General features: G+C 45.5%; 1 protein-coding gene across 1 annotated transcript in view; it reads right to left on the minus strand.

Moving 5' to 3' along the window:
- Positions 1 to 27,866, minus strand: part of COMMD9 (COMM domain containing 9) — a 39,395-nt gene that overhangs the window by 360 nt on the left and 11,169 nt on the right. Inside the window, exons 3-5 of the mRNA XM_078684679.1 lie at positions 7,659 to 7,798; positions 3,232 to 3,266; positions 485 to 588 (exon numbers count right to left, since the gene is read on the minus strand). Coding sequence (XP_078540805.1) covers positions 485 to 588; positions 3,232 to 3,266; positions 7,659 to 7,798 — 279 coding nt within the window. The remainder of the gene's footprint in view (positions 1 to 484; positions 589 to 3,231; positions 3,267 to 7,658; positions 7,799 to 27,866) is intronic.

Raw genomic sequence — 27,866 nt, forward strand, 5'->3', positions numbered from 1 at the left:
AGATAAGGACTGTCAGGTCCTTGCAGTCCACCAATAAGAATCTTGCTGGTGAAGTTTTGCAAAGGTAATAAAACTTACAACTGCACGTAGTTATAAAAATTGTCCTTTTCCTAACCCTACACTATCTCCGCAACAAACTTTTTTTGTGAGGCACTATTTTGCAAATATATGTTGGTAGCAAGAATTCCACCCCCCCCCCCCCCCAAAAAAAACCACACATTTTGTGTGGGGTTTTCTTCCTCAACATCTACTATTTGTCAAATTAGAAATCACTACTTGAAAAGAAATTGCCACTTTCATTCCCTTAGTGTAGCAAGTGAGTATTTAAAACAAATTCACAAAGTAGCCAAAAGTCAACTTCAAATATTTCACATACCCGGGAGCTAAGTGATGCTCCAGCCAATCATGAGAGATGTTTCTTTTTACTGCCCTTTTACGGTATGGCAGTATTGTATTGAAACAGTGGGACCGTGCCTTGACTTACCTTCATCTGGAGCAGGCAGGTGGGTACGGCCATTCTGCTGATACTGTCCGATGAGGTCTTGATGTCCACTCTCCAATCCATGTCAACAAGACGCGGCAGAGAAACTACAGGAGGAGAGACACACTTTGTGAAGGTGGTAGACAATGTACACAAAAAGAAGAAACCTTAGTTCAAAAACATATTTAGTGAATATGTACAATGCTACCTTCCTCTCACATATGTAGCATTTATGCTGCTTAACCACTTCGACGCTAATGACAAAGCCAGCTCGTCATGGGCGTTACCTGCCCTGCGCTCATGACGAGCTGGCTTTGTCACAAACAAGCCATTTACTACTTTTTCAGCGCACAGCAGGTAAACGCGGTAGCGCTGAAGCAGTTAATTACTCTAGGTTGTAGCCCAGCTGCCTCCTGGCTTGTGATAGGCTGCCCTTGTCAGGACTCCACCTGCATTCATCTGTTGGCCTCAAGTCGACAAAAAGTTACAGGCTTGCGGAAGTTTGCAGTCAGTAATAATGAGCCATATTACGCAGAACAAACAAATTCAGCATGCCTGTGGAAGACGAATGGTATGGCTTAGTGCAGTCATTAGCTTTCGGCCTGTATCTTGAAGCTAATTCTCATTTGTGGGTATGTATTTTACATAGAATGATCACCTTGGACAAACGTGTATGCTCAATAGAGTAGATTAGTACATTGTGATAAGTTGTCATATGCGACAGGTCCGATCTGTTTATTATCAAATGTTTAGCCTATAGTATTTGTTAAAGATAATAAGCTTTTGAGGGTGGATAGCCTTAAAGGTTGTAAATAGGTATTTTATTAGATGAAACCTAACAGATTATCAGAATGATAGCGGAGATCTCGAAAACATTATGTGACAAATAGAACAAAAGCTTTCAGAATCAATACTGAGGGTGAAGCTTTATCTCCAGTCACAAGTTGATTCTCTGGAGTACATCAATTGTTTGGGCAGAAGTTGTGTGATTGATTAAAGCTGTAGGCCTGATCAGTTTTATTAAGGAAAAGATACGGCAGATGCAGCAGGATTCTCCATGTTTATTGTGAAAAGCACATATAGGAAATCTACCTAGTGTGTGTGATTACTACGATTTTTGGGCCATTTGCTGAACCCTATCTTTTTGGGCGCATTAGGAAGCTTCATGTTATCTCTCCTAACCAGCAGTAAAGCGCTAGCCCTCCCCTTTTAAACATGGTCAAATTGGCATACTCCTATCGGTATATTTAACTTACCTGCAAGTACCTTATATATGGAACAAAAATTGCCTTGAGCCTGGATTGCAACGTCACTAGAGGATTGCAGCACCCATTGCCTCATCCACTACAGTGGCAAGGCAAACATGACTTCTGGCAGGATCAGACTGGCCTCTAGGGCAGGCAGGGCCAAAGGGCTGGTCTGACAGATCAGGGTATTGGTCGTCTTTTTTTGAACTAGTGCGGCCGGTTTATGACCAGGTGGTTTTTACTCTTGATTTCCCAGATAATACCACTTTTTTTTTTACTATATGCTTAGCTAATTGGGCCACTTTTATTTTGATGACCAAGCCCAATTATTGTCCCAGTCCGACCCTGGCTCCTGGGCTACATAGCTGTAATTGAGTAAAATAGCACCACAAATTGTCAAAATAAACCTTTCATGATCGGTAAAAGCTCCCTTTTAAAAATGTGTACACCAATTCAATGTATGCCTTACAGCCCATAAGGTAGGGTGCATGGCACTTAAAAGAGGGACAGGTAGAAAATTAATGTTACCATATCACTACAGTGACAAGGCAGCTGGTGCTTCTGCGGTTTGCAGAAAATCTGTGGGGATAGCATCTTCTCTAATGAATATTACAATAGATGGATTACCCTTTTAAGTTCAAATTTACATGATATTGGCAAGCCTAAACAAGTTCAAAAACATCTTCTTATCGTTAAACACTTTGAAATATGCCACTTATTGACGGTTGTTTTAAAGAACAAGGGAACCCAATAACTGGTCAGGGTCCTTAGGTAATTACTAGTTTTAGACACAGTGGTCCCTAGACAGGAGCAATGGACAAAGAGGGATAAGTATAGACTCAGAGTTAGTACTATGTAATTAAGGCTGTCCAGCCAGGCAGAATTAATTTAATGTTATAAGATTTAAACGATTTTAACACAAACAGTAAAGTGGGATACACTCCTGCATCCTACTAGCCATATAAAAAGAACACAGAATCCACAAATGGAGAAACAACAAAGTCTCAGCAGAGTGACTTGTTTGTATGTTACACATTCTCGCTGTGAAAATATGAGTGTGCCCTACTTAGACCAGACTTCGAGGAGCCGCTTTGTTTGATGGCAAACACATTTTCTTTTTCTCTTCTTTTCATTTATTTTCCATATCATAGTTGAGTTTGTATTTTTATTGTCGAGTACTATGAGAATGAATGCAAGAATGAGTCAGTGGGTGGATAAATACACGCATAAGTGTATGGACGAGTACCAGGATGAGTGTATGATGGCTTACTTTTAAACTTTTTATGGCATTGACCACACTTTGCCTTGTCTCAGTAGTTGGATTGCCCCACCCAAAGATGCTCAGCCGGGTGGTAGGAGAGGAAGTGCTTGCTAGTAATCAGGCTGACAATAGTACAAGGATGTGCCAAGGGCACAGCCTACTCTCACGTTCAGTGGTGCTAAAATATCTTACTGTTTAGGAGTCTACTACGAGTCAAAAGGTTTGCAAATATAGTAACTTACTTTGACTAGCTTCTGCTTCTTGTCTCCAGCTGGACCTGTGAAGCAAAATGAAAAAAAAAACAAGTCGTATGTCCTTTCTTTTCAGTCACTAACTTGCCATTTAATTTAATAGTTATTTTCAGAAGTTGACTGGACTGAGGAAGATTCTAGGTACAGTCTAACAGCCTACTTTCTTTTTGACTTTTCAGTGGGGCACACGCAGACAGGCGGATGGATGGATGGACGGATAGACAGATGCATTTGTGCATGCACCCTTAACGAAACACCTTTTAAACTCACACATCGCCCATGTGGAATACAGCTAATTATGTGGACAGCTGGGGACCTTTAAAGCGTGTTAGAACAGTCAACAAAAGGGGAGCAGCTGCATTACTAGTTCTTTTGACACAGTACACCAAGACACATTACTTTTTAAACTGAAAGAAGTTGATATAGATCACATCACCCTCAACTGGATTTCTCTAGATTCTACTAGATCCACATACCTTCTTCCTAGTCAGAATCCTACTGCAAAAAAACAGAAGTTCCACAAGGATCTATCATCTGACCTGTACTCTTTAACTTATACATCTAACCATTACTACATCTTATCAGCAGCTACAGACTCACCTGCTACAACTGCACAGATGACACACAGATCATTCACAAACCAGACAACTCCAAGGACACGAGAAGCATCAGCATTTAAAAGCCTGTCTTGTAGGCCGAGATCAATGGATGACGTTGAATCAACTCAAGTTGAATGCTTCAAAAACAGAAATACTGACCTGCAGTGAATACTAGGACCGGATATCTTTCTGGCCAGGTTAACTGGGAACTCTGCCAAAAATGACCGCAACCATGAAAAATAGATCATTTTCTTTGACTTCACACTTTCCAAGACTATTCAAATGGACAGGTTGTCCCAATCAACCTCCTACACAATGGAAACACTTAAACACACCCTTCGACATCTTTAACCCTTTGCATGCGGGGGTAATCCCCCCCCGCTGTGCTGGGGAGCTGGGGGACGCGCACAGCGCCCCCATGCTCATGACGAGCTCAGCTTGTCATGAGGCACAGTGCTCAGGACGAGCTGAGCTCGTCACGGCCGCACCCGTTTTTGTGAAATGTTCAGCACAGCAGGGGAATTATCCCCGCGTGTGAGCGTTCCACCGGCCATGACGAGCTCAGCTCGTCATGAGCACCTGAGCACTGTGCCTCATGACGAGCATAGCTCGTCATGAGCACAGAATGGGTTAATTGCCTTAAAAAAGTACAAGCAACAACATCATTCATCCTCTCAAAACTTGACTATTCTAACAGACTATATCATAGAACTCCAATCTCAACTTTCGGTAAGGTAACAATTACATCCTACACTAAGGAGCCAGATTGCTTCTATGTGTAAATATACACTTACATACTGAGCCAGTTTGGAAAGCTCTAAACTGTCTACAAATAGCAAGACAGTCCTCTTTCAAACTACTGTGCATCACTCAGTTATTAATAGTAAAGGAGCAAAATTCATCTAAGCAAACTTCAACAAATTGTCCCAACCTGGGAACAGATTGGTACGACACTTTATTATTCCTGCGTATGGGAAGAAAACCATTAGTTGTTCACTTTTTATGTTAAAGGAGCACAATCTCGGAATTCCCTACCTGCAAAGATCAGAGCCACTGAAAATCTCTTACGAGTTTAGAAGAATAGTTAAGACCTGCTTTTTCCCCAATCTGATCCATCAAAGAATCCACACGTTCTCATTTTCTCCCTATAGACAAATACCCTCCCAGGCACTCTAAGATCCAAAGAGTGATACATCCACAGAATCATTAACAAACAACCCGTAATATCAGTCAAGAAACTCAACAAAATAAACACGTAAACAGATGCACACACCAATGATTGTCCACTCCTGAAAATATCAGTAGACAAACTTAGACAACCGACTACATGGACATAATACATCATGCTATTAAAACAAGTACAAAGTCAAACAATTTCAATAATATTCAATTTCTATGTAAAAAAAAAAAAAGAATAACAGATTGTATCAACACCATTAACAGCCAGACGGACGACTTCTATCACGTGCCCATAGGTAATTAATTGTCAGACTTTATAATCTTTATAGTTCCTCAGATTGGTTTCTACCTCAACCTTGCAAAAACTCCTGCATAAAAATAACATGATTTGTATCTACGGATTTGAATGATACTCTCCATACACATAGTGGCAGCTGGTAATATTAGCAAGTATTGGGTGTGGGGGAAACGCAAGCACACATACACACTCACTCACAGAAGAGGCAGCAGTCCCTCACCCATCACAGAGTGGGATGCGGTCAAGAGACTGCTGGCCCCACTCCACTTTGGGATGAGGTGTCACAGGTCATGGGAACTTCAGGGGGTTAAAACGGAGGTGCCCAGGTATGAGGCAATCAGTAAGGCTCTCCCTCATCACCAGGGGAGGGCACTTTTGCCAGGCTGAGGGGGGTCACACCAATAAGGCAGTAAAATCCTCAGCCTGGGAAAGTTTAGCTCAGGCAGCAATGCCCCTGGACATTTAGCGCATGTCTAGCTCCTGACTGCCTGACCTGATCAAGAAGAGTGTGTGTCAGGCTGACCTTTGCTCTGCCTGACAGACACTCTTCTTGCTGCGGAAATGGTGGGGGGCCCTCCCCACATACAAACAAGCGCCGACTACGTACACTTCTACCTCTGTATACCCTTTTACATACCTGCCACCTTACACTGTACTATAAATCTGTAACCTAACACCGCTTCTTATGAATCATACACTCTCCTTCCGAGTAACAGATCGTGCAATACCAACATCTTTTTAACACATCTACTTCTCCTGCTCACATACATCACAGTTGATGTTTGACCCCTCCTTGCTCTGTCACAATATCTAACCTCCTCAATCCTATTTACTCACCCCTCTTTTTCCACTTGCATTAATTCACTATAATAATGACTTTTAAATCTTGTAAACTGTATACATTACCACTTGAACATGGAGGTTAGTCTTCATTTTCCTAGAGCACAAGACTGACCTAATAACCAACATATCTACAATAAGAATAAATAAACCCTGGATTAACCACTAACTACAGAGCAGTGTGCCACCTGATATAAAATACTTCAACGCCTCATTGGGGCAGTCAGAACTAGATCAATGCAATTACAATACAATTGTGTGAGTATCAATCCAATGTGAGGCTACACTGGATGTCGCGATGACTCAGGCTGAGTGTTTTTTTTCTTTTTTTAATGGTGTTGGCCTCTTTAGAGCTAACACAATATCCCTCTAGGACAGTAAGTCTCTGGCTATCAAGCAAAGAAAATATGCTAAACAATTTCAAGCAACTACAGTTGTGCTCTATTTGAACAGTCCAAACCTCCACCTGTTTCCAGCCATCCAGACTTCATCCGCCAGATGGCTTATAGAAGTCAATGGGGTATAGGAGTTTTTCAAGAGGATCTTATTTTGAGGAATGGGATGTTAAATCTGAACTATCCCTTATTGTTCCTGCTCCAAATATAGAAAAGCGGATCAAGGGCTCCTGCACATGGCCTCACAAGCCCCAAAACAATTGTGTCAGTGAATGCAGGTGGAAGTAGTCAAACAGTCTGAAATATAAACTATGTACTACAAATACGGTATTTCTAATGCTAATTGTTATGATACTGAAAGGGAAATACACCAGGGAATATCCAGATGTAGATGTGTTCTCAGAGAAAGAACCTAAACAGCTTCTTGCCAGACACAACTGGACCAACTGCTACATCACATTAGAATCTCAGGAGCATCATAGAGATGCACCATTCCAAGCAGTAAAACATGCGTACAATGCAATACAGCATAACATGGGAATATAACACATCTTCCCCTTTTACAGTAAAACAAGAAAAAGAAAATAAAACAATAGAATAGTAAAAAAAAAACTAATCTGTGTCCTTAAGGATCGCCTTCGTGTCTCACTACCATACCGTGATGCCTACTCACACCACCATCCCCACCACCAGCGTCTACTGCTAACCTTCCCTTTCCTCCTCCGTCCAGCTCCTTCTCGTTGGCATGGACTCTGCTTCCACAATGTACGACTATCTCTTTTCTAGTTCTGTGACGACTGAGTGACTACGGTGCTACCCAGGTGTCACTTTTCTCACTCTTCCCTAGTGCTGGATTTGGGGTGGGTTTCACAACAGGACTAAATTTCCTGCAGTTGACCCAAAAAAACTTTTGTAGCCCTTCTACTAGGTGGATCAGACTGGGCCTTCTCTAGCCCTAACAGTCTCTTCAAGGGAGACAGACTGTCAATGTATCTACCCACAGGTACTTCTGAGACAACAATCTCCTAGCCATGGCAGGTGGCTACACATTCACACAATGTAATTTCAATCCCGATAAGCTGCTTCTGTCAAAGCTCAAATACTTACACGCTTTGTAGGATTATTTTAGCCAGAAGGTTCTTCAGACTTTGATGAAAGGTTTCTGGAAAGAGCGCTAAGATCTCTTCAGCTGAATTCATGCATCTGTAAACAATGTGTCGGGTGAGGAGGTGTAGGGAGCGGATCAGCTGCAGGAGGAAGAAATATGGAAGATGCTGACAAACATGCACACGCAAAAACAACAATGCAGAAAGGGAACACTCCATCACAGCAGACACATTTCCTCCTTTGCCTTCCTGATGGTCTGTATAACAAATTGCCCAATAACAGATTAGTATTCATAGCTGCTGGTGGATGCTGCATGTGTACCTACATAGTTGAACACTATCTTCTAGGAATCCCTCTTCTGATGACATGAGTGACAACGTTTCTATAGATGATATTGAAAGGTTCGCCACATGCACCTTGGTGAAAAAAAATACTACTTAGGAATCTAGAGGCAACTTTTTAATAATAGCCAAATGTATAGTTTCCATATTTGCTGCTATTTATTTCTTGGACGTGATCCGCCAAATCATAATAAGACAAGGAATAAACTGAAGAAAATACATGTACCCTTGAGTTGCTACGTTTGTGAGCATCTCAGTATAATATGAGGCTTGTCTTAGGGGCCTGGGCAGTGTTCATGGTGCGGCTATTGCCAAGGCCACAAACACTGATGCACTACAATTAGATAATAAAACTACTCCTTTTGGAAAACTCACTCTCCAGAGTTGCAAAATTAAACAGTCAATCCTAATACTAGGTGATGGTAGTATTTTGGAATCTTAGACACAGTCCAACACAGTATATATCACTTAATAGGCCCAATGCACAGCTAAAACTAGCCCTGCTAGTAAGAATAGTTTTTTTATTCACCGGGTTGTGAAACAGAGCTAGAAAAAAACCTAGAAGAAGGTTAAAACTTCTTGCCTCAAGTTAGTACTCCAAGCGCTTTTAGAGTAAAACGGCTAGGCTCTATATGTCCTCTAAGATAGGGTCTATAGTCAATGGCGCCATTGAGGAACAGTCTGAGTGTCTTCGAAGCACTTCGGCGTCGTTATTATTGTTTTCTTTTTGGCTATTAAAGGGGCAGAATTGTAAGACAGAAAAACAATATATTTCATAAAATACAGGTCTAGCATCGGGGGGACCAAAATCAGGGCTTCGCACCAACTGGGTCAGCTACAGTAAATATTGCTGAGTGTGAAGTGCAGCATCACAATGGTCATTTGCTTTATAACAGTGGTAGTTTCATTTCTTGGAAAGTAGGTACCTTACACCAGTAATTGACATCAGAGCAGATGGGTAAAAGATATTGGATTTGTGATTCACCTCTAAAGATGGCGGACACACATGTGTAAAGAAAGGTACTAAGACACCGGACGCAACAACAAGGATTGCATCATAGAAAGAGGTAGCCCCCATTACTAAAAAACGATTTGTGGTTCTATCAAAACTCCACACAGAGTGGAAAGAATAACAACTCTTCTTGTTAGGTTTATAAATTTCGAAAGCGCTCGTATATCCATTGGTGTCTTAGTGTTGATAAGCAATAGCAGTATTGGCAAGAGTAAGAGAGGACTAGAAATTAAAAAGCTACGTTTTTAGTCTTTTCCTAAAACTCAGTAATGTAGAAGCTGCTTTGATACTTATATATACTGTTCCACAAAGCCAGGGCCTCGTCAGAGAAGCAACTACAACTCAATTTGAGTCTGTTAAAGGGGGGCGGGGGACTATCAAGGTGTTTTTGGATTGTAGGTTTCGGACTGTTTGAGTTAACGAGGACCTAATTCATGCAGGGCCTGATAGGGGAGGCATAGCACCTTGAATTTGATATGGTTACTCACTGAAAGCCAGAGGGTTTAGGAACCTGGATTCTTTGGAGGCACCTATTGTTGACATAGTTTACTTCCTTGTTGAACAATATGAATCTTAAGGCTTCTAAGGGGACCTCTATAATAGCTCCTTACTGAAGCATGGAGGAGATCTCCTCCTCTACTATTTTCTGTAGATCTATAGAAAGAGACATGTCTCTGGAAAGAGGTTTGCATAGGTGTATGAGTGTACTCTATCATAAATCCCTTGAGTGATCAATCTCCTATTCTGATAAAAGTATTTGAGTCTGCCTCCCACTTTTTGGGGGAAAGAAGGGAAAGGAGGGGGGGAAAGTAATCCCTTGTAGAATTGATGGCTACGCGGGATCTAAACCCTCTGTTGCGGGGTCCTCTCCCTCTTTGGGGGTAGAATTGAGGAGTATTGTACTGCTGGTACCCTCTTCCGTAGCCACGGGATCTTGAATAGGGCCTTTGGTTAAATCGCCCAGCAGAAAGGCCTGTTCCGGCCAAAAAGATTTGGATTGAATACTCTGCACAGATTTTGTTGGGCCTTTTCCAAGGCGGTGAATGTAGATACGTATTTTCCCCAGGATTTAATGAGATCTTCTCCATAGAGTAATCGTTTTGGGATTTGTGAGGGTTCTCTGTCCGACATATCACTGAGTTTTGGATTTATTTTTATCAAAACGACTCAACGTCTTTCTGTGTTGAGACTTCCGTTTGCATTGCTCAGGAGTATCAATACCCTCTGGCTCCAGCCTCTGATCAAGTTGGTGTTGAGAGGAGTGCCATTGATGTGGCTTTCTTCAGCGGATTCTATGATTCTGGCTAACGGACCCAGGACTAACGGACCCAGGACGTCGACAAGACAGTCTTGTCATCCTTCATGGATCTTCGATAGATGGTCTAGAGCATTCAGCTCTAAGAATGTTTCGAGTGTCCCTCTCTTTCCTTGGATCCCGTCCGAGCTAGAAGAGGAATTTAATCAGCTCGGGGTCCAAGTTGGGGGTTTGACAGGTTTTGTCTTTGATAGATGGTCTAGAGCATTCAGCTCTAAGAATGTTTCGAGTGTCCCACTCTAAGAGGTTTCGTCGTCAGCTGTAACTCTCCTCAGAGAGTTTGGGGCCCAAGGCACCCACTACAGATATAACAATATATAGAGAAACTAGGTACGTTCTACGAGGTTTCTTACCCACTTTTTGATGAATTTAGAAATATGGTCTCGTGGAGGCCACTACGAACTTCTGGGGTGTTTGAGGTTTAATGAGGAAAACATTTGTTCCCCCAGGAGGGTCAAGGATATTGTCCTTAGAGGAAGATGAGAGTTCCTCTTACGGACTGTAAAATTCTTAGTCGTCCTCATGGAGATCTAGGACATACTCATCAGTTATGTCTGAGGAATCATCATCATTAAATTTGTTGTCTCCCATATTACAATGAGCACTGTGATATTTTGTGCCGCTAGGAACACACAGATGTCTTGTCCGCCAAGAATACCCGAGTAAGTTGTGCCGCTAGGGACACCCAGGTAGTTTGAGGTGCGAGGACCTCCATTGATAGTTGAGGTGCTAAGACCTCCCACATTTGAAGAGATGCTAGTACCTCCCGTAGTGCTCTTTGGGGTCACTTGATCCACATTTTTACTTTTCTTTAATCTTTTGCCCCTTAATTCATCAGAGTAGTGAGGGTTCCAAATTTCAGGGATCTCGTTCTCCTCAAAGGGGAGTGACCTTTTCGAGTATATATAATATATATCTTCCCCCTTTTTTTTAGGGCAAATTTGATAAAATGTGTTCTTTAAATGTACTTGCTGTAGTAGCGTAGTGGACAGCAGCTAATCGCAAGGTGAAGTTGAGTAACTGACACAGTTCCCGAGCGAACAGCCGCTGCCCGTTGTCATGGGGATGAGCACCGACCAAGTTGCAGGCGGAAAGGCCGGGAAACTGAAGAAGAAGGGGTCCTGGCAAAGGGAGGATGTGGGTCTCCCGTTGCCAAGGAACTTTCCTTTAATGTTTGAGACGATGCACGCTCATGCTGGAGATCGCGGCCTGCATCAGACAGAGGTAAAGTTGCGATCCTCTCGAAATTCAATAAAACTGGGTTAAATAATAGCGAAAATAGCAAAGGAGTATTTAGATCGCTAAACAGAGAGTGAGTAAACAATAGTGAAAATAAAGAACGGTTAGGGTAAAAGAACGGGCCATACAGATATTCGAAAGAACGGGAAAAACAGATACTCATTAGAATAAAATACTTACCTAGGAAATACCGGTAGGAATAATCATAATGTAAAGTAGGTAGAGCATAACGCTGTGCATTAAGACGGGGAGGATTATGAAAGAGAGGGAATCTCCATACATTGGAGATTGGTATCGCGGCAGAGTGGGTGGCTTGGGGTAAAGCCACAAAAAGAATACCTTAAGGCAAAAGCCTAATTAAAGGTAAATAGTAAAGAAAGTAAACGTATCTGCTCGGAGCCACATTTAAAAGAGGCAGTAGGAAGACACAAAGCCAGCTAGACCGAGTCATGTGACCCAGAGACAGGCTGCAGGCCAGGCTAAGATAATTCCAACTTTCTAAAAGTGGCATTTTCAGAACTGAAATTTAAAATCTGGTCTGATCTTTAGTTAGGACACCATTTAGAAATTACAATAATAAAATTAAATGAGACAACTCAAATGTTATCCTATGTGAAAGATAGGCCTCACAGTAGTGAAATACTGAATTTAAGTTTTTGTTTTTTACTATCAGGACATTTAACCTTAAATATACATGTCCTGTTTTTTTACATTCATTGCACCCTGCCCTCTGTACTGTCGAGGGCGTACACTAGGGTTGACATTTTTGTATTAAAAATGAAGGTTTGGGCCTGGCCAAAGGCTTACTTTGCTAGGTCGAAATGGTAGTTTAAAACTACACATACAGGCTGTAATGCCAGACCTGAAACATGTTTAAGGGTCTATTTAAGTGAGTGGCACAACCAATGCAGCACACCCACCAGTAGCAACTAATTTCCATGCCATGGGCACTTTACTAGGGACTGACAAGTACATTAAATATGCCAAGAGCACGGAGAGCACAAACACTTACTGGCTAACAGTGGTAAAGTGCACAAAGTCCTAAGGCCAATAAAAACAAATTCAACAAAAATGGAACAGTAAAGGCAACACATCTGTGGATAACCCTGCGAAAGGGTCAAGTCCAACAGTGTTCAACTCCAAGAGCACATCAATGCAAACCATCTTCTGTATCACTACCAATATGGATTCAGATTGCACTGCAACATGGAGACCGCTACCTTACAAATTGTAGCCACACTTCTTGAAACACAGGTGGAAGATGGCCCCAGCCTCCTGAATTTTCTGATTCTCACAGCTCTCACAAATGACCATCCTACCCTCACACACACCCTGGGGTCTCAAAGGGTAATCACCAGCCATGCCCTTCACTGGTCTTTCTACCTTTCTAACCAGCACCAGTTTGTACACATGGGCACCTCGAGGCCAGCGCCTTGAGACCCTCTGGGTGAGTAGTGCGCTTTACAAATGCATGAACTTGAACTTAGGCCCCAACATATCCCTAACACCTGCAGTGTCCCCAGGGTTCCATACTATCTCCTATCATCTACAGTCTCTACTTGGATCCTCTTGTCCTCTACTCACCGATTACCACATCAATATTCACCAATATGCCGTTAATACGAAACTCTACGTGAAAGTATCCCCTGCTTCAGAAATCCAGCGCCTGCCTGCACAATATCCAGACCTGGATGTCCACCTGTAGCACAACCCAACCAAGAGAGAACTTTTATTATTTGCGCAGAACAACAAACAAGAAACAGCACAAACCTGGCTAAATGACATGAAACTGGACAGCTTCCAACCACAACTTTCACTAAATGCCAGGTAACTCCCAGACTAGACACTGGCACCCCTTAACACCTTCGGTGCCCATGACGCTCCCGGCCACATTAGACGTGTGCTCATGATGGCCGGGAGCCTTCAGTATGTTGCCGCTCTGCTCACGTGCGGTTAATTCCCCGCCTGTGCGAGAGAATTAATCAGTGGGCGGTGTTCTGACGGCTCCCGCCCGTCATGAGCACACGCCCACCGTGATTTATGACGGCCGGGAGCCGACATAGGTACCCGAGCACCACGCCCAACCCCGCCCCCTCTCGCACCTGAGGGCATCTGATATGCTTCTGCTCGTCTCATCCACAGCGTCCCATCACTCCATCCTGATGGAACTACATTGGATCCCCCTGCCGGCCCGCATCATCTTCAAAACAAGTTGCGTCATTTACAAAGCTATCACGACCAGCACCCACGCTTATTTTGCAAACAATCTCAACATAGTGGGTGGTTGTGAGGACAGCCGCAGCCGTTACACCACCTAACTTCAGACTAGGATGTGTAGAAATGAAAAAACAAGGCAGCCAGACGCTTCAATCTATGCATTCAAGAGGTGGAAGTACATGCAAGTATCCATCATGACCCATTTCCAATGCTCTTATGAAAAGTTGAAGACTCACCTCTTTAAAAACCACCACAGTTTACAATCCAGCTACCTCTCCTATCACTTGTTGACTTTATACTTGTCTTTGACCCTATACATTGCTCTGCTACATTTTGGTAGTTTCATACCAAAATACCATATACTTACATACAGACAAAAGCAAGGTCTGACTACTTTATCTTCTCCATTAACACCTGTAAGAAATCTGCCTTTTCTGTGTAGTGACCATGATTTTTTTTTGCCTTTTGCTGGACCTTTAATTTTTGCTGGCATTAGAACTTTGTGCACTTTAACCCTTCTAACCATTGGTAAAGTGCCAGGGCTCCCCTTTATACATGGTCACATTGGTATATTCCTAATTTAGCTCACCTACATGTCCAGGGCTCGACAAATTCACTCGACCGCTCGCATTTGCGAGTGAGATTGATTAAGGACGAGCTTTTTTTAGGTCCTACTCGCCCTTTCTGGCGAGTAGGAATACAAACTTGACACTTGACCTCTGCCTCTGAAAGCAGAGGAAATGTGACAAGATAGGAAGATTTAAAGGCATCTTTAGTGCTCAAAAAGTACATGAACAATAAAAATGCTTTTAAATCTTGTTAACTTGTCACATTTGCTCAGTTTTCAGAGTTTGAGGTCAAGTTCATTTAAGTTAGGTCGAGGAGATTTTGTAGTTTACTAGACCTGCAGGTCTAGAGCATTTTTTATGATTTGTCGAGCCCTGATGTCCCTAGTCTATGGTACGAAATGCACTCTAGTCCTGTAAGACACTAGTATCAGTTGTGAACTACTACAACTGTGTTATCCACTACAGTAACAGTGAAAAATATAGCTTCATGCCTACCATTGGAGCCTGCCTGTTGCAGTATAAACACTGCAATTCAACTTGTCAAAATAAACTCGACAGGTCAAAACCTCACTTTTAAATATTAATAAGTCACACAATGTAGGCCTTAAAGCCCACAACGCACGCTGCTTGGTATTTAAAAGTAAGACATGTAGAAATGTAAACATGTCCTCATAGTGATTAGCCCCTAAAAATTACTTTCTACTGTCGCAGGCCTAGCTGTCCTAGGTAGAAAACAAAAGTACAAATTAAAATCCTAATATTGTAAATGGATGGGACTAGCTAGAAAAATACTGAAACAACTATTGATAATAGTTATTAGAATCTAATTGTGTGGTGAAGTTGGACTTTTAATGAATTTTAAGGGAAAGTAACTTTAAGGGAAAGTAACTTTGAGACAGTTTCCTGACGTTTTTCTAGGCTAATTTCTATTTGCTGTCCAATTTCTCCCAACCAGCAGTTGGCATTCAAATAAGTGTGAAGTAGATGTGCAATTCCTGCCAGGTGTTACACAATAGGTCACTGTGATTAACAGGTAGACTTTAATGGGCATGGATAACTCTGTTGAGGTCAGCAAAAAGGTGGGGACTATGATTATCCTTTTTGACATTACAGTGGCAAATCCTGTTGGAGTGGCAAATCCTACTTGACTGGTCTGCCAGGTTTACAAAGGACACTGGAGGTGCACTTGATTGCAAGAAAACAGTCTTCCGTGAAAATGTGTGTGTATGCACTGTCTGGTTGCAGTACACCTCCACTCTTGCCCTACCAGACTCTTGGCTCTGAATTTTACATACAACACTGGGGGCACATTTGAAAGGTAGGAAACAGGTTGCCATGAAAATTACTGAGTACCCACTGTCTGCACACACGTACACACACACACACAGACGTACATACACACTCGTACACCCACTCTTAGTGTGGCCGAAGACGTTCACATTCTTGAAAATGCCCAGTGTGTATGTTTGGCTCTGGGTACTTTTATCCCATTGGTGTCCAGGAGTCATTCCCACACACTAGCTAGTGCCGGGCACAAATGTGGCATCTCCAGGTACCCACCCATAACACTGCTGGGCCCAAGGAAAAACAGGAGAGGACTGGAACTGCTCTCTGTGACATGAGAGGAGCCATCAAGGACTGCACCAGCACAAAGAAATGGACTACAAAAGGTCATAAGGCAGGCTTTCTCTTCAAGCTACAGGGATGGAAAAAGCTACAAATGGAACGTTCCTGCAACTGCCCAGCTGATCAGTGGTAACTGGGCTTGGACTGTACCATTTCTGTTTACGATGTTTACTGTTTTGTATTACTATTGTGGTACTGCATAAATACTTTAGACATTTTCTTAAGTTAAGCTAGTCGGATCAGTGGCATCGCTATCAGTTGGTTGAGCTCTGGTCCAGTTAGTAACCGGGTTCACTCGGTCAAGAATTGTGATTATTCCTTGAGGTGGGCCGTCACCCACACCAAATATTAATCCAATATCTTATAAAAACCCACTCATGCTAATGAAGATTTTGCAGCGGCTAGCGTGGTAAAACCATACAGACCCTGAGAAGAAGGTGACTGTTGGGTTCAAGCTGATCTATACAATAAAGGAAAAGTCATATCCTTCGAGCTTTGCAACAGTACGTGTTCAGTATAGAAGGGGAAGCATTTTGATACCAACAGTAGAGCACTGAGCTACCCAAAGCCTTAAAAAAAGGAGCGGCCACTAGAAAACTGAAAGACTTCCAGAACTGAGTGACATTAGAAGTATGGAAACCAGTACTGGAGTGCATGGATGGAGACTGCAGGGTACAAATATGTCCAGAGAACCTGAGAGTCTGAAGTCTCATTAACGTACCCTAACTGGAACACTGACTACCCCGCGAAAACCAGGTAGAGTTTCCTAGATTTAGCCCAGAGAAAAGTGAAAGGGGGAGACGTTAATTAATTGGCCTTGACAAATGGAAGACACCACAAATTGGGGGTCGGTGGGTGAAGGGTTCGTGTTTTGTTGGGGATTAGAATAAAGAATAGAGAATAACTGCTCAAGAGGTTGGAAAGAACACATCTCTGCTCACCATGACATTTAATAGTTGTAGGAGAGTAGGGTCTGCAATCCTATGATCACCCAGATTTTTTGCTTTTTGCTGCACTGGTTTACGACTTTCCCTGGCTGTGGGCCTGCTAATCAGACCCACAGCCTAGCTGTTCTCTCTATCCAAATTGTACTCAGGTACTGAATTGGCACTGGGCCCTCTCCAAGTCCCTGTACCCAGGGCTGAGGTGTACCCAGAAGTCTCCCAGGGGCTGAAGCATGTATTATGCCACCCCTGGGCTGACTAACTAAACTGACACAACTGGCTGCACGACAGCTGGGGCAAGGTGGTGTAATCACCCTTTGCTTTAGATATAGTATACCTATATCTAACCCTAAAAATGGACACACAGATCTCCTATCAGTCACTCCTATGGCAGGCCTTAACAATCCTGAAGGCAGAGTGCTTGGAATCGTGTGAGATGGTGCTCTGGCATGAGCTGAGCCTGTCTGCGGCTTTCGGGATCCATCCCTTAGCCGTTTCCATGATATCGCATACCATATACTCTTAAGTGCATTATAATCCTCGCGGTTATATGCCAACTCTGGTATCGCTTTATCAAAACATGTCGAGTAAGGTGTCATACGAATTGGAATACTAACCCCTCGCCAATTCTGGCGACGGGGTTAGCATTCCACCCTTCTAGAGGGACACGACATGTATGTAATCCCTAACCCCGGTTAAAGTCAAACAGAGCCTCAGCTCCACAAAATGGATGCTGCCACCGAGACACAAGTCTGCCCTCCTGCTGCTGGGAGTCCTCCCAGAGCAGGAGATAAGGACAAAGGGTTTCCTGCCAGGGGCGGTGCCAGCACCGTCCCAGACAGGGTTTTGTGTATTGTAGGTAGGCAGGGCTTTAGAGGAAGGTGACTGCACGTGGCACCCCGGTGCTCACTGTGCATAGGCTGGCTGGAACCAGTTCCAGGGTCACTCCAGACCCTGTGCTGGGGAAAAGCCCGCCAAGGAAGTGGGTGTAACCACCCCCCTCCTAGTCCCACCCCTAGGGCAGGACTTAGTCGCGTGCCAGCCCCTTTTTACAGGATAAAGGTAGGAACTGGCCCCCTTCCAAATCAGATCATCTTTGAAACTACTTTCCACGAAAGGAACTCAAGACTTCTTCCTAAGATTTCTCCCTTGTGACTAAGGAGTAGTCACCCTGCATCCGCAGGCACCATCTTAAGAACACTGCGGTCTGCTGCAAGTCTCTCCTCCGGATCAAGACTGCCCAGCTCGACGAGAACCGGCTTCCCTGGCACCTCTGACCTCTACCTACATCATCAGTCACGCTGAGATTCGTGGGTGTGACGAGACCTCGAGGGACCGGCCATCTTCAAGACTGCACGACTTCTTTCCAGCAAGCCCGCCGAGTAATTTCCTGGTGAGTGCTTTGGGGTCCGAGAAGCCCCGACCCTGAGCAGCTCCAGCACCGAAGTGCAGCCTCCCAGCATCTCCACGATCTGCGTGGGGCCCTTCTGCTTTTTGCTGCTCACCGCGTTGTTTGGCTACTAGCCCGCTGGCTTGTGGCCTTCTGAACGACGCCCGACGACATTTCTGCTGCTGGTCTGGTTGCTCCAGGCTGGCCCTTGCTCCCTTCCAAAAGAGGAGCACCCCGGACCCTCCTGGTCCACTCAAGACGCCATTTTGAGTCCACCGCGTGGGCTTGAATTAGCCAAGGCTTGTTGCCCAATCCTGGGTAACTTCGACGCCGACAGCTTCATCCATCGTGGGACAGCTCGCCTCTCCATCCTGGTCGCCGACAACGCCTCCTGGTCCGTGAGATCTGCAGAGCCAGCGTCGCCCACTCACCTAGTCGAGGTGACTTCGCCCGGTGCCATCCTGGTGCCCACTTAATCACTGGCTAGTGATTCAAGAACTTGGTCCCCTCTGCTTTCAGGTTTCTTCTTCCTTGATCCAGGCTTGGATCCAACGAACTTTCCTTCACTGGTCGCCTGCCAGCAACTTCCTTCTTCCAGGCTCCTGGTCCGGCAACGAGATCCCCGACGTCTTTTCAGACCTATGCAGCTGCAGCCCCTGGGCTAGGTAACTTCGGCACTTCGGTGTCCCAGCATAGCCTCACTATCCTAGGGTCAGGATCCACTGTCGTTTTCTTCCTACCAGGTCGGGTTCGCCCGTGAACACTAACTTTGCCTTTACTAGCTTCCATAGACTTTGTCCCGCATCCCGCGTGAGAGTGCACACTCTGCACCCGAGTCCCCTAGGTCTCCTAGAAGTAATCTAACGATTCCCTAGTTAAGTCCTAGCGATTCCAAAGCCTATTAGTACTGTACTTACCTGCTAGTAATTTCGCATTCCACTTTTAAAGTATATGGTTTTTCGTGCCCCTCGGGCATTTGTGTATAACGTGCTAACTTAAGTATTTTCGTAAGAGTTTTGTTGTGTGCCTAGCACCCTGTCCTCATAAAGAGTACAGGGTTGTTGTGATTCTAATAAATACACTGTTTATTTTCATAACACTTGTGTGGTGTCCTTTCACTGGGTGTTCAAGGGGTAATGTGATGGTAAAACAGCTGGCTTAACACGCCCTCTAGAGTCTTAGCCTTAGACTGCTCGTATCCATGCTACTAGGATAGCTGGTCTATAAGGTTGACTTACAACCAATCATCAATAAGGGTTGTTTGGACTGATATATAGTGATCACTAGAATAGTGAGCACTGCACATCAGGCCAACTTCTCACATTGGTGGCAGCGGTGGGATTTGAGCTTGCTGTTGTTTTACCACACATGCCCTAAGAATATCTTGTGAAAGATCACATAAGTACTAAAGGTACATATAACTTAGCTTAGAATACTCTGAGTTCTACTGAACCAGCTGTTGTAGCTCCTAGGGCCTAGCACACCCTAAACTACAACTCTAGCAAGGGATCAGTAGGCAAACATATAGTGTAGGTAAGTGCACCACTTACACCTCACTAGAAAAGCATGTCTACCCAGGGAGATTCTACTGAGACTCCCCTGGTCAGTGTTGACCCTCCACAGGTCACTTCAAGATATGCAGCTCTCAGTTTCCAGGAGATGAGACAAATCTGTGTCTCCAGAAAACTGAAGCAGGGGTCTAACCCCACCATTCCCTTTCTGATAGGTCTCTTAGAGACATATGATGCCAGAAAGCTTTCTCAGTTACATGAGAACATGCCAGCCTTAGAGGGAACCTCTGGGGATCCAGATCTCCCCAACATTGCTACTGCAGTTGAGGAGGAGGATCAAGAGGAACTCTCTGGGGATGAGGTAGACAAAGGTCTTGAGGTAGTCAGAAGGCTAACTAGGACCAACTTAGACTTACTTGGGCTAGGATCTGGGGGACCCCCAGTACTGACCCGAAGTGGGCCTAACCTTGGAGTTAGGAGAGATAGATCTCTTTCTAGGGACTCCAATAGATCTCTGCACTCTAATGCCTCTTCTCAGGGGAGAAGGAATCCTCCACAGAGGAGATTTACTTCCCCTCAGAGAAAAGAGCATGAAGCTAGAATGAGACAAGCTGAACTGAGGATTGAAAGGGAAGAACTTGCCCTGGCCAAAGAGAAGCTTGCCTTTGCTAGAGAGCAGCAGATGAGTGGGCTAGCACCCACTGGTGGCAGCAATCTCCCAAGAGATAGAGAGAAGGGTTTAGATACTAAACACCTGACTAAAATAGTGCCCCCCTTTAAGCAAGGGGATGATATCCAGAAATGGATGGCTGCTCTGGAGAGGGCCTGCACTGTGCAGTGCATTCCCCATAGTCAGTGGGCAGCTATACTGTGGCTCTCCTTTGATGGTAAAGGTAGAGATAAGCTCCTCACTACAAGAGTAGAGGATGCTAACAATTACCAGGTCCTGAAGAATACACTGGTTGATGGGTTTGGTTTAACCACTGAGCAGTACAGGTTGCTGTTCAGAGATACCCAGAAAACTCAGTCTCAGGACTGGTCTGACTTTGTGGATTGTGCCACTAAGGCTTTGGAGGGCTGGTTGCTGGGTAGCAAGGTTACAGATTACACAGGATTGTATAATCTAATGATGAGAGAACAAATTTTAAACAATTGTCAGAACCAGTTGTTGCACCAGCACCTTGTTGATTCAGATCTGACCTCTCCCCAAGAATTGGGAAAGAAGGCAGACAAATGGGTCAGGACAAGGATCAAGCAGAACCAGAACCAGAACCAGGGTGGTCAGAAGAAAGCAGACCAGAAGGGTAATGTTAAGAATGAGCAAAATGACCAGAAGTCTTCGCCAGGTCCCCAACAAACCAAAGAGGGTGGGGGTCAGGCTTCCCAGAAGAAGAAGACTCAAGAAGGCCAGTCAAAAAGGTGGTGCCAGTACTGTAAAAGTAAATCTCACTGGTTTAGTGAGTGCACCAAAAGAGGAGGACAAACTCCTGCCACTACAGCCCCTAAGGCAACTGCACCCCCTAGTACAGTCAGTAGTGGTAGTGTACCTCCCAAGGCATTAGTTGGGTTAACCTTGGGTACTGAGGGGTCTGACAACTTAGTTGGCACACTCACTCAGGCTGTCCTTGTCTGTACAGGGGATATGGATATGTCCCCTGAAATAAGTCCCAATACTTTGGGCAAATACAGGCAGACACCTTTGATAAATGGCAAAATGGCTCAGGCCTATAGGGACACTTGTGCCAGTGTCACCATGGTGACACCTAACTTTGTGGACCCTGGACAGATCATGCCAGGTACTGATTTCCTGGTGACCAATGCCAGCAATGTCACTACTAGTCATAGTGTGGCAATTGTGGCTTTCTCCTGGGGTGGAGTGAAGGGACAAAAGAAAGTTGTAGTCAGTTCAGACCTCCCAGTTGATTGTTTGTTGGGCAATGATTTGGAGTCATCACAATGGTCAGAAGTGGAGCAGAGGACTCACATGGAAATGTTAGGCTTGCCAGCACATGTGCTTGCTGTGACTAGGTCACAGGCCAGAAAATGCCCCACTGAACAGGTGCTGGATCCTGAAATGATGGACCAGACACCTTCCAAGAAGAAGAGCAGTAAGGGTAAGGCTTTGCCTTCCCCCTTACCCCAGGTTGAGGATCAAGTCTCTGAGGAGGCTGATCTGAGAGAGCTGAGGGAAACTGAGCCTAAAGAGCTTGAACTTGATCAAGTTGAGTTTCTGGGCTCAGGGGGACCCTCCAGAGCCGACCTGGGGAAGGAACAGTTGAGCTGCCCTTCCCTTGAACCCCTCAGACAGCAGGCTGCTGCTGAGGCTGCAGGGAATGCCACAGGTGCCCACAGGGTATACTGGGAAGATGGACTCCTGTACTCTGAGTCAAGAGACCCCAAGCCTGGGGCTGGTCATCCCCTTGTCTCTGAGAGGTTTCCTTCTCACCTTGGCCCATGAGATTCCCCTTGCAGGTCATTTAGGTCAGACAAAGACTTGGGACAGGCTTGTCTCACACTTTCACTGGCCCCATATGAATGAGAATACCAAGGAGTTTTGTCGCTCCTGTGTCACTTGCCAAGCCAGTGGTAAGTCAGGTGGCACAACAAAGGCCCCCCTCATACCACTACCTGTGGTGGGGGTTCCCTTTGAAAGAGTTGGGATTGACATTGTTGGTCCAATGGAACCCCAGACAGCATCAGGGCACAAGTTTATACTGGTGGTGGTGGACCATGCCACCAGGTATCCTGAAGCTATTCCCCTGAGGACCACCACAGCTCCTGTGGTGGCAAGAGCCCTAGTTGGAGTGTTCTCCAGAGTGGGTTTTCCAAAGGAGGTCGTTTCTGACAGAGGTACAAACTTCATGTCAGGATATCTGACTGCCATGTGGAAAGAGTGTGGTGTGAACTACAAGTTCACCACACCCTATCATCCACAATGCAATGGGCTTGTTGAGAGATTCAACAGGACCCTCAAAGGGATGATTCATGGACTACCTGAAACTCTTAGGAGAAGATGGGATGTCCTGATCCCCTGCCTCTTGTTTGCTTACAGAGAGGTCCCACAGAAGGGGGTTGGCTACAGCCCTTTTGAGCTTCTGTATGGGCATCCTGTAAGAGGACCCCTGTGTTTGGTGAAGGAAGGATGGGAGAGACCTCTCAAAAAGCCTGCAACCAACATAGTGGACTATGTACTTGGTCTCCGCTCCAGGATGGCTGAGTACATGGAAAAGGCATCTAAAAACCTTGAGGCCAGCCAGGAACTTCAAAAAGCTTGGCATGACCAAAAGGCTGTTCTGACTGTGTACCAGCCAGGACAGAAGGTGTGGGTGCTGGAGCCAGTGGCCCCAGCAGCTCTGAAAGACAAATGGTCTGGGCCCCACACCATCATTGAGCAAAAGGGAGAGGTTACCTACTTGGTGGACCTTGGAACTCCCAGGAGCCCTCTCAGAGTGCTCCATGTTAACAGGCTCAAGGCATATGTTGACAGGAAGGACATGAGCTTGCTCATGGCCACAGATGAGGGACAGGAGGAAGAGAGTGACCCTCTCCCAGACCTGCTCACTCAGAATCCTGATGATGGATCAGTTGATGGTGTTGTCTTTTGTGGCAGCCTCACTGAACATCAGCAACAGGATTGCAGGCAAGTTCTGCAATCCTACAGACATATGTTCTCTCTGACACCCAGCCAAACTGATTGGTGTACCCATGATGTTGACACTGGAGACAGTCTGCCTGTCAAGAGTAAAATCTACAGACAGCCTGATCATGTTATTGAAGTGCAGAAAATGTTGGAGCTGGGAGTCATTGAGCCCTCAGATAGCCCTTGGGCTAGCCCAGTAGTTCTAGAGCCAAAGCCTCACACCCAGGGTGGTAAGAGAGAGATGAGGTTTTGCGTAGACTACAGAGGCCTCAATGCAGTCACTAAGACTGATGCCCACCCAATACCAAGAGCAGATGAACTTATAGATAAATTGGCTTCTGCCAACTTCTTAAGTACATTTGATTTGACAGCTGGGTATTGGCAAATCAGGTTAGCGGAGGAGGCCAAACCCAAGACAGCATTTTCTACCCCTGGAGGGCATTATCAATTTGTGGTAATGCCCTTTGGACTGAAAAATGCCCCTGCCACCTTCCAAAGGTTGGTGAATCAAGTCCTCACTGGGCTGGATGACTTCTGTGCAGCATATCTAGACGATATTGCTGTCTTTAGCTCCACCTGGGAGGATCACCTGGTCCACCTGAGGAAAGTGTTAGAGGCCCTGCAAAAGGCAGGCCTCACTATCAAGGCCACAAAGTGCCAGATAGGGCAGACACAGGTTGTATACCTGGGCCACCTTGTGGGTGGAGGCCAGGTTCAGCCACTGGAGAGTAAGATACAGGCCATCAAGGACTGGACTCCTCCCATCACCCAGACTCAGGTTCGAGCTTTCTTGGGCCTGACTGGGTACTATAGGAAGTTTGTCAGAAATTATGGGTCCATAGTGACCCCTCTTAATGACCTGACAAGCAAAAAGATGCCAAAGAAAGTTCAGTGGACAGCAAGCTGTCAGAAAGCATTCGATGACCTAAAGCAGGCCATGTGCACAGCACCTATCCTAAAGAGTCCAGATTACTCCAAGCCATTCATTGTCCAAACAGATGCTTCTGAGTTGGGTGTGGGGGCTGTTCTGTCTCAACTGAATTTTGATGGTAATGATCAGCCTATTGCTTTCATTAGTAGGAGGTTGACACCCAGAGAGAAAAATTGGTCAGCTATTGAGAGGGAGGCCTTTGCTGTGGTCTGGGCCCTGAAGAAGCTGAGGGCCTACTTGTTTGGCACTCACTTCACCATTCAGACAGACCATAAGCCCCTCTTGTGGCTAAATCAGATGAAGGGTGAAAACCCCAAACTGCTTAGGTGGTCCATTTCCCTACAGGGGATGGATTTTACAGTGGAGCATAGACCTGGTACTGATCACAGCAATGCTGATGGGCTCTCCAGGTATTTCCACTTAGAGCAAGAAGACTCACCTGGTCAAGGTTAGTTTATTGCCCCAAAGTTTGGGGGGGGGTCATGTAGGAGAGTAGGGTCTGCAATCCTATGATCACCCAGATTTTTTGCTTTTTGCTGCACTGGTTTACGACTTTCCCTGGCTGTGGGCCTGCTAATCAGACCCACAGCCTAGCTGTTCTCTCTATCCAAATTGTACTCAGGTACTGAATTGGCACTGGACCCTCTCCAAGTCCCTGTACCCAGGGCTGAGGTGTACCCAGAAGTCTCCCAGGGGCTGAAGCATGTATTATGCCACCCCTGGGCTGACTAACTAAACTGACACAACTGGCTGCACGACAGCTGGGGCAAGGTGGTGTAATCACCCTTTGCTTTAGATATAGTATACCTATATCTAACCCTAAAAATGGACACACAGATCTCCTATCAGTCACTCCTATGGCAGGCCTTAACAATCCTGAAGGCAGAGTGCTTGGAATCGTGTGAGATGGTGCTCTGGCATGAGCTGAGCCTGTCTGCGGCTTTCGGGATCCATCCCTTAGCCGTTTCCATGATATCGCATACCATATACTCTTAAGTGCATTATAATCCTCGCGGTTATATGCCAACTCTGGTATCGCTTTATCAAAACATGTCGAGTAAGGTGTCATACGAATTGGAATACTAACCCCTCGCCAATTCTGGCGACGGGGTTAGCATTCCACCCTTCTAGAGGGACACGACATGTATGTAACCCCTAACCCCGGTTAAAGTCAAACAGAGCCTCAGCTCCACAAAATGGATGCTGCCACCGAGACACAAGTCTGCCCTCCTGCTGCTGGGAGTCCTCCCAGAGCAGGAGATAAGGACAAAGGGTTTCCTGCCAGGGGCGGTGCCAGCACCGTCCCAGACAGGGTTTTGTGTATTGTAGGTAGGCAGGGCTTTAGAGGAAGGTGACTGCACGTGGCACCCCGGTGCTCACTGTGCATAGGCTGGCTGGAACCAGTTCCAGGGTCACTCCAGACCCTGTGCTGGGGAAAAGCCCGCCAAGGAAGTGGGTGTAACCACCCCCCTCCTAGTCCCACCCCTAGGGCAGGACTTAGTCGCGTGCCAGCCCCTTTTTACAGGATAAAGGTAGGAACTGGCCCCCTTCCAAATCAGATCATCTTTGAATCCTGAAACTACTTTCCACGAAAGGAACTCAAGACTTCTTCCTAAGATTTCTCCCTTGTGACTAAGGAGTAGTCACCCTGCATCCGCAGGCACCATCTTAAGAACACTGCGGTCTGCTGCAAGTCTCTCCTCCGGATCAAGACTGCCCAGCTCGACGAGAACCGGCTTCCCTGGCACCTCTGACCTCTACCTACATCATCAGTCACGCTGAGATTCGTGGGTGTGACGAGACCTCGAGGGACCGGCCATCTTCAAGACTGCACGACTTCTTTCCAGCAAGCCCGCCGAGTAATTTCCTGGTGAGTGCTTTGGGGTCCGAGAAGCCCCGACCCTGAGCAGCTCCAGCACCGAAGTGCAGCCTCCCAGCATCTCCACGATCTGTGTGGGGCCCTTCTGCTTTTTGCTGCTCACCGCGTTGTTTGGCTACTAGCCCGCTGGCTTGTGGCCTTCTGAACGACGCCCGACGACATTTCTGCTGCTGGTCTGGTTGCTCCAGGCTGGCCCTTGCTCCCTTCCAAAAGAGGAGCACCCCGGACCCTCCTGGTCCACTCAAGACGCCATTTTGAGTCCACCGCGTGGGCTTGAATTAGCCAAGGCTTGTTGCCCAATCCTGGGTAACTTCGACGCCGACAGCTTCATCCATCGTGGGACAGCTCGCCTCTCCATCCTGGTCGCCGACAACGCCTCCTGGTCCGTGAGATCTGCAGAGCCAGCGTCGCCCACTCACCTAGTCGAGGTGACTTCGCCCGGTGCCATCCTGGTGCCCACTTAATCACTGGCTAGTGATTCAAGAACTTGGTCCCCTCTGCTTTCAGGTTTCTTCTTCCTTGATCCAGGCTTGGATCCAACGAACTTTCCTTCACTGGTCGCCTGCCAGCAACTTCCTTCTTCCAGGCTCCTGGTCCGGCAACGAGATCCCCGACGTCTTTTCAGACCTATGCAGCTGCAGCCCCTGGGCTAGGTAACTTCGGCACTTCGGTGTCCCAGCATAGCCTCACTATCCTAGGGTCAGGATCCACTGTCGTTTTCTTCCTACCAGGTCGGGTTCGCCCGTGAACACTAACTTTGCCTTTACTAGCTTCCATAGACTTTGTCCCGCATCCCGCGTGAGGGTGCACACTCTGCACCCGAGTCCCCTAGGTCTCCTAGAAGTAATCTAACGATTCCCTAGTTAAGTCCTAGCGATTCCAAAGCCTATTAGTACTGTACTTACCTGCTAGTAATTTCGCATTCCACTTTTAAAGTATATGGTTTTTCGTGCCCCTCGGGCATTTGTATATACTGTGCTAACTTAAGTATTTTCGTAAGAGTTTTGTTGTGTGCCTAGCACCCTGTCCTCATAAAGAGTACAGGGTTGTTGTGATTCTAATAAATACACTGTTTATTTTCATAACACTTGTGTGGTGTCCTTTCACTGGGTGTTCAAGGGGTAATGTGATGGTAAAACAGCTGGCTTAACACGCCCTCTAGAGTCTTAGCCTTAGACTGCTCGTATCCATGCTACTAGGATAGCTGGTCTATAAGGTTGACTTACAACCAATCATCAATAAGGGTTGTTTGGACTGATATATAGTGATCACTAGAATAGTGAGCACTGAACATCAGGCCAACTTCTCACAATAGTGAACTATTTTGTTTGACTATCAACGAGAACTATTTCCCAATAAAATCATCTATAGGAGATAGAAATTGTTTTGAGTCCGACTTTATGATGCACAACCACATACAATGTAGACATAAAATATATTCACTGGTAACTTGGAGTTTAAAATAAAATTGTACAAAGAAGGGTGTCCAACGTCGTTCCAGGAGGGGGGTACGCATGCCAAACTCTAAGGATAATTACTCACTGTATATGAATTTAGTATAGACTCATTGTAAATACATTAATGTAGTGTGAAT

This window comes from Lissotriton helveticus, chromosome 3_2, assembly GCF_964261635.1.
Source record: "Lissotriton helveticus chromosome 3_2, aLisHel1.1, whole genome shotgun sequence".
Lineage (NCBI taxonomy): Eukaryota > Metazoa > Chordata > Amphibia > Caudata > Salamandridae > Lissotriton > Lissotriton helveticus.